This window comes from Orbicella franksi, chromosome 6 (genome assembly GCF_964199315.1).
Source record: "Orbicella franksi chromosome 6, jaOrbFran1.1, whole genome shotgun sequence".
Lineage (NCBI taxonomy): Eukaryota > Metazoa > Cnidaria > Anthozoa > Scleractinia > Merulinidae > Orbicella > Orbicella franksi.
In genome coordinates this window covers 5,752,516-5,763,931 of record NC_138150.1, presented here as the reverse complement: position 1 = coordinate 5,763,931, position 11,416 = coordinate 5,752,516, and the positions used below count along the sequence as shown (strand labels likewise).

Genomic DNA, 11,416 nt, shown 5'->3' with positions numbered 1-11,416 from the left:
GTTCCGATGGTACACCAGCGAATTTAAGTACAATTTAAGAGACAAACTTGATATTAGTGAAATCACCGATATCTTCACTAGTGTGGATATGGAAAATACCCCACTTGATTCCCGGATGTGGTTTCGTATGAATTTTACGAGTGGTGTACTTTCCGTTATAAAGTAACTGAGATACCACGCACGCTCTGATTGGACAATAGAGTTGCTAAACCTATATGTTCTATTGTACCGCTAAACCACGTTTCCCGATCTATGGCAGCTCTACGCGGGAACTAGAGAACCTGGAACTCTAGCGATAACAAATGCAATGAACAGTTTTGCCTCTCATTGGCTGAGATATCAATAACACGAATATCTTTTCATTCAACTTATACATGGAAATTTGCAAGGGAGAAAAGGACCAGAAGTTAATCGTCATATAAAGCTTAATCTTTTTTTTCCACGGCAAAAATTTTACGCCGACTCCGGTTACGTTTGAGATTAAAATTAACGAAGTTTTAAACCCTTTTTTCGTTGTTTTCCACGGTCTGTCGCCCGGGCCTGACTGATCAATTTGGGTTGTCAAAAAAGCAGGGAAAAGATTTCTTGCTATCAGAAATTTTGAGTTTAATGACCACACTTGGTTCCTTCAGGAATGTTGATTATCGATATTGTCATACATTTGTTACATGCATTTTTATTAGGCAATCTCTTTTTACATCAGTGTTCTTGTAAATCCTCATTAGCATTATTAACTCAACTCAATTAAATTTGACCCTGCAAACTTATAAATATCAGAAAAAATAAAAATATAATTTCATTGCAAGTAAGGTTGCACTTACATTATTGTTTATTCAGACAACTTCTGGAACATGGAAATTTGAGCCATGAAAGGCCAATTTCTCCAGAAGAACAATGATTTGTAAATGGTTGTTTCTCTGTGCCTCCTGGAACAAACAAGTTACTGGCAGAGATTTCACACCCCAGAGGGTTTTTAATTTCCTCCCTTATGCAGTACAACAAACAGAGGTCAACAGCGATAGCAGGGTTGCTTTATTGGCCGACGAGAGAGTTAACCAATATTCTCAAACTCCTTAATAATTCATCAAATTTAAACAAAGGAAATCATGCCGTGACGAGCAGCCGTGACGGTGTTTGGATATCTGATCTTAATTAGTATAGATGTTTACAATTGTACTCCTCCTTCTTCTCCTTAGTTTAAGTTTTGATTGAGAAGATATATCAAACACGAAAGACCCTGTTTGACCGCATTTCCAAACACCTCAAAATACTGGCAAGAGGCAGCGTGGCCGAGTGGTTTAGCGCGCTGGTGTTGTAATCAGGAGGTCCCGAGTTCAGGGCCTCCACCCTGGCAGTAGCGGGATTTGTTTCGGTAGTCCCGAGTTACACTCCTCGGTCACGCTTTGTAAATAGCCAACTGGTCTGCCTCCTGCCAGTTGACATTTTTAGGTATGTTACGTTTATTTTAAATATTTGTTTCCTTTGTTTCAGTGGCATGCCTGTAAACCAGCTACGCTTAGTGCCTGTATAGCTAAGTGAATCACCACTACAAATAAGATTTACATTTTTACATTTACATTTCTATACTCTGCTGCGCGTGATCTCTTCGACTCGCTTCTTGGTGTTTAGAAATGTGGTCAAACACGGTCTTTCGTGTTTGATACATTACTTACAAAATTTATTTTGCTTCAGTAAAATTACTTTCTTTAAATTCTATTTTCAACTATCGATTAATTAATTGATTGATTGAATAATTAACAATGAAACAATGTATATTCTCTGTCTCATGTTTGTCTACACATAAAAAATCTTTTCCTTAAGTTATGATTAACAGACAATTTGTACTTTTAAAACTTCAATTATTCACAAGTAATATTCAGTAAACCAGCACCTCTTTGTTACTTAGAGACCAATGAATATAGTAAGACTTGGTTCTCACAGCACCATAATGATTGACAAAAAAATTCAGATTAATCATAAGTTTTTCAAGAACTTATGTTGTACTTCATGGGGTCAGATAAGTGTCATCAATAAGAGTTTAATTTTGGATCTATGTCTCATTCTGAGTATCTAAATCAAGGCGTGTGTACTTTTCTCGAAAAATTAACATGCCTATAACACCAACTCCGTAAACTGACGTTAACACCCAGTTCATTCCCTTGATATCAGAATGTGGCAGCATGAAAGCTATGTCGAAGAGCAATAACACCGCACTCATCGCCTCTATTACAATACCACCAACGATACCACCGCCAACAGGATAGACGCATTCCATTGCAAGTTCGAACAACAGAGGCAATGTGCCATTGAAGAAAAAACCACCAAAGATGATGGAGCTGTAAAGAAGTGGTTTGGTGGATGGCAAGATTCCTGCACACGATAAACTGAAAACCAGTTGAGATATTGTTGAGAGAACCATGAGGAGCACCACAAACTGTTTAGTTCTGTGTTTGACGTAGTCAGCACACCTATATATGAAAGCAGGTGTCAAAGGTGTCTAGACCAATCCTTGGAATCAGAATGGGGATATTTAGATATGGCTTCTGGATACGTCTCTCGTGAAGTAGCCAGTGATATTGCTTAGTTTCAAACTTAAACAAATGCTTCTCCATCGCAGGTCCCTCAACATTTCCCTGAGTAATAGCATTTTGCTGCTTGGTGCAGAGAGAGACCGCAAGGGATCGGCATCTCGCCCAAGAGCACAAGTTAAATGACCAAACCCAGGGCTTGCATATAGACCTCTGGGTACAATGTCCGAGTCATTAACCATTAGGTCACCATACTTCCCATCGTTTGTTGCTGTTGTTGTTGTTGTTGTTGTTTTTTTTTCTTACCTTAAAGCAACTGCGTTTTTAAGCCCCCTGAATTAGGGTCTCCCTTTCATGAGTGTACCAGTGCCCACTTGTACACCTCGGTTAGGAGAGGTAGACAATTCTGCACTCAAGTCCAGTGGCCATCAGACTAGCACTCATCCTTGTCATTGCTACTCCTCCCTGGAGAGGGGATGGCAATACATCAGAGGATGAACCCCAGCATGCCGTTCACTAACTCACAACACAGCAACATGATGAACCCAATCAGAACTCGAGCTACATCGTTCCATTAAGGGTGCATTTCTCTGGGATGATCCGAATCACGATCAATTATTCAAGATCGCTTGGATCAAGTCAAAGGAATTAATAAGTGCACACTGATCAGGCTTTCATTGGTTTCGTTGATGCACCATGATCCAAGTGGTCTTGGGACTATTCCATTTTGGCTGCATTCCCTAGGAATGATCCGGATCAGGATCAATGATCCAAGATCGCTTGGATCAAATCAAAGAAACCAATGAATCCACTCTGGACCATTCGGTTACTTTGACGCACCATGATCCAAGTGGTCTTGGGACTGTTCCGGTTTGGTTGCATTCCCTTGGAATGATCTGGGCTAGGACTAATGAACCAGCATCACTTGGACCATGGTGAATCAAAAGAACCGTGAATCCAATCTGGGGAATTCGGTTTCTTTGATGCATCATGATCTAAGTAGTGATTCAGATCATCCTGGAGGAGCGTACGTATTAGGGTTCAGCATCTAGGGTTCTATGCCTGGGGTAGGGAAGCTAGGGTCATCTTAGTAGAAATGTGGGAGTGAAGTACAATGTGCACGGGCACAACCCATTATCAATCTGACTCCAACTCTTCAGTCATTTACTCCAATGGTACGATTAACTTAGTCAGTAACGGTTGTGAAGATTAATTCAATATTACCTGCCTACTATTATCCCAGAGGCCACTCCAGCTAACATGGCTGAACAGCCGAGCCATCCAGCAGTGACAGCATCCACATGGAACTTCTCCAGGAAAACATCCAGCATGGATACCCAGCCGTAATAAATACCAAATGTTAGAGCCGTTATTGTTGTCAACCACAAGAACTGGCGGTTTTTCATAACCTTTTTCAGTGAAGCTTTGGTGCTCACTCTACAAGGTACTGAAGAGGTCAGACTGGGAGGAAGTGGTGGCCTTGCAGGAAAGTGAACGAGTGCACACAAAAATACAACTGTACATAAAGCAAGTTGAAAATATGTGTACCATATTAATTGTTGATCTATCAGTTTTGCTAGGTCTTGAGTGTTATTAGAAATTGACGCATTGCTGACATTGGGTTTCGCAACCACACCGGATACCATGGCAGGTCCCACCGCAAAGGCCGAAGCAATTCCACAATATCCAACCAATGTGCCAATGGCAGTCGCAGTTGTACGTTCACTTGGAGGGAACCATGTTGCAGATATCAGGGGTGGAGCACCAAGGGCCACAGTCCCGGTAGCCATGCAAAGGAACTGGCCCAAGTTAATAAAAATTGTTCTCATTGTAGTGTCATCAAATGGTACAGCTTGAAGGCCCTTGCCGAGAACTGCCAAAAAGGTTGTTAGAAGCACAGAGACTCTCAGTCCTATTAAAGAGAGGTGTTTCGTGTTACAGAACTACAAGGACAAATATTATTGCTTCGGGTGAAAGTAAATTAGTGTTTGGGAAGGTTTTTCATACAAAAGAGAAATATAACCGTCTAATCGCTACACGTTTCAATAATAATTATTCCAGTCTTGCTCTGTCTTGCAGCAATTTCTTTGTGGAGTGTAGATCGAGGATTGTCGATCGACACCCGACCGCGGGTGTCTTTAGTACACATGATCCAATTTTCGTAAGCTCCACTTTGTATATGCCCCATTGTTGATAGACTGTTTACTGCTGATTGCCACAGATTGATTAACTGTGAACTTCATAATTCAGCTCACTCTAGCAGTAGCCTGCTCTTAAAGTGCCACTGAAACGAAATTTTCGTATGTGAGATTTTTGCTTAGTAATAAAGTTTCAACCTTACTTGGAAACACTGCAGACTTTTTTTCGCATACGGTAAGCGAAAACTGCTTTTTCAGCCGTTCGAAATTGGCTGGTTAAGCCCAAAATTGGCGGCCATCTTGGCGCGGCCAAAACAGCCTAGTGACGTCACTGGTTGTATTGCTCTCATGCCGCGCTGAAAATTTAGAGTGATTATGGGAGAAGAGAATACTGTTCGAAGCCCCCCCAAAAAACATCTTAAGGACATCTCAGGGCTGTAAAGCAGATAATAACAGTAGCCTTAGACACGAAGAGGTGGAGGGTCGATCCTGGGGCTTTTCAGTCTATTTAATTGGATATTTTATGTAAGCAAGCAAACGAGTGGGAGTTCTTAGATCACAAAATGATCGGGACTCTTAGTGAAATGGCCAGCACTCAATTAAACAATATCTACACTCATAAAGTTAAAAGACATGAAAACAAGAGAAAGCGGCTTTTGAAAATATTATCCGGAGTGCTGCTGCACGAATCGTAGCAACAACGTTTCGAGTTTTCGAGTCGCTTCGCTTCGAGGAAACCGGACGCTTTGTGAGTTTCACCGCGGACGAGATTGTGCCACAGTGACCTTTAGTCTAGTTGTATCTGCTACATCCTGCAAGTTATCACAACAGCAACAATTTAAGAAACCCTCTTCTTTTATATGAGGGAGCGAATTTAAACTATAAAGGTAAACTTAGCTGCCATAACCCTACAATTATATGTTTTCAGGAAACGAGAGAAAGCGTGACAATGTCAGCGGAGAAAGGTCATATATGCAAATTAGTTCAAATTCTGTTTAATAAACCTTCGACTAAATAATAAACTAGTGACGTTTAACGAATTGCTTTGAACTTGAATACTATTAAATGAAGATCATAGACATAAGTATGTGCTAAAGAACTCCAAGTTATCCATCGGCCGTGAAATATTACAATTGGGAGATATGTGTAAAAGAGAAGCGAAATTCCCGCTTTGTTTACACTGATACGTATGCGGCGATAAAGGAAACCCTGCTGCGGATCACAATTTTCAAAGATACATTTTGTCTACCACAAGTACTCTCACTTATTAGTATCATAAAAAGATGCTCTCTGTGTGCAAAGAAGTACTCGACTCAAAGCTTGTGGACCGTTAATAACTTCATGGTTGTGCGGATGGCTGATACGCTTACGGCTTTTAATGCAGCAAAGTTGCCGAGGATATATTCGAACCTTGTTAATAGACCTTAGATAAACGTGAGAATCCAAATTTCAGAACCAGGCTGAAAACAGACGACGAAATATCGTGTTTAGGCTTCAGGACGTGATACAAGAGTTGCCACACTCGTCTTCGAAATCTCCAATCGAGTACTCAAGATGTTCGAAAAGTATACTGAGCTGTTCTAATCTGTAGCATTCATTTTGGTGAATCTACATTCTTTGGCGCCCTCCAACGTTTATGATGTGTATTTCCTGTCAAGGCTGGACTGAAATTACAAGGTAGGAAACTAGTAGGTATCGACAATATGAAGAATAAACTTAAATGAATCAAGTGAAAACAAGAGAGAATCTTAAGCGCTTCTTGCGTGAATACAACCAGTGACTTCACAAGGTCCTTAAACTCGGTTCCAGAGCCCGGACACAGTTTTGCTCCAAAAAGTCGATTTCAGCAGCTAAAAAGAGCACTTTCCGTTAGGATTTGACAGAAATAAAGTTCACCATTATTTTAAGCACGTTTGAAACTATACATTGGGCTAAAAAAAGAGAGTCCGAAAATTTCGTTTCAGTGGCACTTTAAACATCTACTTTTTCCCTTGTTTCTCGCATAGACGGTCCGCCCGCAGTCTTCCGAAAAGTGAAGGTGTTTAATGTAAGTACTCCATACTATGCGGGAATCCCCCTAGGGTGACGTCACGCAACGGAAAGACCATCAAATATGATCTTAAAAACAAACGGTTGCCAACAAAGAAGTCACGGATAAGTAGTATTTCGTCTTTTATTTCTATAGCCATTTCTAAATTGACTAATGTAGGCAATATGCTGCGTTACTACTTGTAATCTTACTTTTAATTTCTAACCGAGCCAGTAGATTATGTCCCAATCTCTTGTCAGGAGCCCATCACATGTTACTAACGGCCCGCAATGTATGCATAGGTGATGACGCTTTAGAATGTTAGATACAAACATAGGACTGCAGCACCACCGGTCACGTGGAAACGAGCGAGGCAAAAATCAATATCTTCTTGCCAGTGCTCCTAGTCTCTATTCAAGAATGAATCGTGAACCACCGGCTCCAAGGAAAGGATGTCGCTTGCCAGCATCACAAAAGATCAAAAAAACGCAGAATAGAGAATTAAAGAATTAAAAGTTATTGATGAATTGTTTTTGTGGTGTCGGGACCGGACCCGGCCTCGGGGTTATCTCGTGTCGGATAATTTCGATCTCGAGTTAGAGTTTAGAGCTGAGCCTCCAGTTGGACTTTCGACTCGGAGCGACACAAACTGAGTAACTAAGACGATTCTCCAGTTAAACCTGTTTGAACTGTTTTCAGGTTTTTTGTGCATGTTCTTGACACTGGTCGCTCCAGTCACACTCTTTTTTTTAAAGGATACTGTTTTTTTTTTCTGGCCTGGACTGAATATTCTTATTTTTCTGCCGATTTTAGATTGAAAATATTCCAATGTTCTTGGATTTTAGCGTATAACATCCACGTTTTAGAATGTATTGGACTAGTAATTACAAGTGTTTGGTGTCTTGATGGCGTTGAAATAATGTTGGAGTCAGATTGATAAATAAAGCCTGATGGGATACACATAACTTCTCCAGAAATGCTATTAGCATCAAGCATACGACTTGTGCTATTTTTGTTGTTTTTTGCCTAGTTTTTCCTTTGAGAGAAAGGAAGAATTGTACACAGTTGAGTTAAAAATTTAAGCCTCCATATTCGGGATATTCTTATCAAATATATTTCTTATATAAAAAGTTATACCCAAATAGCTAGCGCTCCGATTAAACGCCGAAATGACACCCATGCTAACTTGTTGGCCGTGAGCCCTCAATAGAAATGCAATGGAAATGGCAACACGATGTGACTTCTAATTACCAACTCAAAGTTGAGCATGATTGATGATGTTAATACCAACCTTTTGAATCCATCAGCCAAATCAATGGCAACGAGGTGGCAAGAAGAGCGATTGCAGCCCATGAAGACAGTAAAAGAAGGTCAAAATCTGTCCATCCGAAAGCAACTTTGCAAGGCTCTTGAATCGGGCTCCATGTATTCCATGTCAGATTGTAAATAAAGACCTCTGCCGTGAATACGAACAAGACATACCATCTTGTCTTGTAAACCTTGCATTCTACTCCAGTTGACACTATCGTTGATGATGTGCTGGGTGAAGGGTATTCAGACTGGCTTCCCAGAAGTCTAGAGTCTTCTCCTGATTCCTTCATTCCTATAAATCCGCGACAATACCAGTGCATGTGATTCTCTGTAGCTACAGGTATAATTGTGGTGGCATTGATCGCATTGATGGCGCCTGTCGGAAGCTGTACAAACCTTTACAGTTTAAATTCGGCGCGATGTGGGACAAAAAGACTTCGACGGGAGCGAAATTTAGCTCATTTTGGCCGGCGCGATGCTGGAGATAAAGAAGAAAAATGCAACTAATCTCTTCTTAGAATGTCTTCAGGTCTCTAAAAATCCTTCGTTTCTTTAGTCTTTATAGAGGAGTTTATAGTACAGGGCGCATGCAGGTCACGGGTTTTTTTTATACAAAACTATAAAGGCAGTTCTTTACTGAAAACTATAAATAGATAGTAGTTACCTTTTACAAGCTTTCTCGTGTTCTCCCAACACCTCGCGTGGGTTAATTGCGCCGGTAAACCCATAGAAAGAGTGGTCTGTTGCTTATTAAGTAGTGCCTGTTACCATTTGCGAAAAAATTCTGAACTTTTTGAATAAATTTGGAAAAGGAGTTAGTTTGGCTGACTTCCGGAATTCGCCGGGAATCTCAGTTCCAGGAACCGAGTAATCTCGAGCCGAGAGCCGGTTGGGACTGAATGGGAACCGTGGAGTTTTCGCGGTCTCATACTCAACCATGGTCCACGCCTATAAAAAACGTGGCGGAGCCGATTTCAAGACGTTACCCTGGGCTGTGTAGGGCGGGATAGCGAGATTGAGCGAAAAATAGTGGCGGAATGCGGGATTGAGCTGCATTAGAAAAGCTTATGTTAGACGCTCAACACTAGGACTACAAGCATCTCAACATGCACAGAGCTATGGAACTTTTCCAGGACAAATATCACAAGGCGTTGTATACGATTTTAATATTGAGCTCTTATTAACCGAGCAGGAGGTCTGTATGGGAGATTACTATATGGCTGTGTCTCACAAAGACTGGGAACTACCGAATTCATGAATTTGATTGGTTGAAATCGATGTTGACCGCGGTCTAGATTTTCCCATTTAGACCGGCATCTAGCCAGACCGGTTTCATTTTGCGTTGAAAAAATAGCAAACTAAAATACAAAAATGTTCACCATTTTCTTTTATTTTCTTCTCATTCATTTATGGAAGTGCCAAAAAGCCTGATGACAAAAAAAAAATTAAAGAGGACGAGCAAATTTTCGGCAGGTTTAAGTTAAGCTCATCGCCGTTCGCAAGCAAACTGTCAGCAAACCAGTTACATTAAATTAAAAACGAAGTAAAGTTTTCTTCTTTGCCATATAATAAACATCTTATTAACCGAGCTAAGTCGGTCTGTATGGGAGAATCTTGACCTCGGTCGTGAGTACAGACCTCACTGCGTTCGGTCTGTACGCAAGACCTCGGTCAAGATTCTCCCATACAGACCGACTTAGCTCGGTTAATAAGATGTTTATTATATGGCAAAGAAGAAAACTTTTATTCGTTCAATAGAACTGGTTTGCTTACAAACGGAGATGGGCTTAACTTCGTCGTCAGGCTTTTTGGCACTTCCATAAGTGATTGAGAAGAAAACAAAAGAAAACGGTGAACATTTTTGGGTTTTAGTTTGCAAAATGAAACCGGTCTAGATGGGAAAATGTAGACCGCGGTCAATATCGATTTCAGCCAATCAAATTCGTGAATTCGGTAGTTCCCAGTCCTTGTGAGACACAGCCATATAATAAATGGCGTTTAAGGTGGCTCCCTATAGTTTTACGATCGCACGAGCGCTGAGGACTGAAGTTCAAATAATCTGCGCGTGCTCAAAAGAAACCGTCAATGTTTTTCAATATTTTATTACGTCAACATGAGCACAAAAAGCAAAACTGACAGTGAATTTTCCCGCGTTTCCTTCGATAAAATTCCGTAAAATTTGGCAGATTGGTAGTAGATATTTTAGTTTAGCTGGAGCTCGTTTTTCAGGGAAATCTATAAGACCAGATTTTTTCCAGCGGTTAAAGACAAATTTGAAAATATCGAAAAAACTACCTCCACAAACCTTACTTTTTTCATGTTTAAAATTCGTATCCCGCTGGAGGCGATGTGATGAAAAAATTTTGGAAGATTTCACCGAAGGAAATAAATAAAGCCATAAAAACAGTAAAACACACATTTGTTTGGGCATTTATAATTCAAGACTAAATCCCAAAATTTTAACAGAGGTGATAGCAAAACACTATTTAATCATTGCTTATTACATGTAATAAGTTTGAAAGGACTAAGTGTGAAAGCGAATGCAAAAACAGCATTCAGAACATAACACTTGCGCGCGCAACGACATAAATGATTACCCTGTGGAGCACGGAGCCACCTCAAGGTTATTCCCCAGTATTGCATTGCGCATCCCTACTGCGCATAATTTCACGCGTGATTAGCGTCTTTTTCTTCACAGCTAGACCTCGCCATAGAGGTAAATCGTCATTTTCTCGCAAACGAGTATGGTGCCCTCCCATTTTTTTCTGTTGTTTTGAATTGAGTAATAAATTTCTCTGTGTAAAATAAATATGGACCAATTCTCAGTGTAGAACAAAAAGCAATCGTCGGAAACGTGAATTTAGCAAGCAATCGTGACTACAATCATGGTGCTATTGTAAGGATTTATATGGGTACAAACAAGGTGCTGTTGCTCCTAAACGAACATGGGGACCCCTCATTTTTATTTCAAAATTTAAGTTCCTATAATATAAACAATCAATAGGCAAAGTTTCACAAAAATCTCAGTGCAGGTTCTATTTCCGTGGAATGACCTTAATAACCTGTTGGCGATTGCGTTTATTGGATTTCAGCCGCTCGCAAGATGTGAGAATGCTTTTAATATTGCTCGATCTGTATGCTTCCGGAATGCTACGAGTAGGAAAGTAATTTAAATGATGGCGGCTTTCCTTTGGTTTATTGCGTTATTTTGATATCTCTGTGTTCCCGGGGGCGGTTTAAAGCCATTTCGGCAGGTTTCTTTCACAGGTCACAGGTCACAGGTCACACTCATTAAAACTCGCGATGTGACAACTACCCGAGATTCCCAAGAGGTTTATCGATGTTTCCATGCCACAAACCCAAACTAAAAGTGTTTTACTGTATAATTTTAATGAAAAAATTTCGAGGGG

At 40.4% G+C, this 11,416-nt stretch overlaps 1 protein-coding gene across 1 annotated transcript; it reads right to left on the bottom strand.

Annotated features, from left to right (window-relative positions):
* Positions 1-212: 212 nt before the first annotated feature.
* LOC145490145 (solute carrier family 49 member 4 homolog) lies at positions 213-9,340 on the bottom strand. The gene is made up of 3 exons (XM_081469254.1): positions 7,987-9,340; positions 3,753-4,440; positions 213-2,468 (listed from the first exon to the last, which is right to left on the bottom strand). The coding sequence occupies exons 1-3, from the start codon at positions 8,324-8,326 to the stop codon at positions 2,051-2,053; spliced, it is 1,446 nt and encodes a 481-aa protein (XP_081325380.1). The 5' UTR covers positions 8,327-9,340; the 3' UTR covers positions 213-2,050.
* Positions 9,341-11,416: the final 2,076 nt, after the last annotated feature.

Coding starts and splice junctions, on each gene's coding strand:
- LOC145490145 (XM_081469254.1), bottom strand. CDS start 8,326: ATGCACTGGTATTGTCGCGGATTTATAGGAATGAAGGAATCAGGAGAA. Junction 4,441..7,986: donor TTGGCTGATGGATTCAAAAG/GTTGGTATTAAC, acceptor TCTCTTTAATAG/GACTGAGAGTCTCTGTGCTT. Junction 2,469..3,752: donor TCTGGGATAATAGTAGGCAG/GTAATATTGAAT, acceptor TTTCATATATAG/GTGTGCTGACTACGTCAAAC.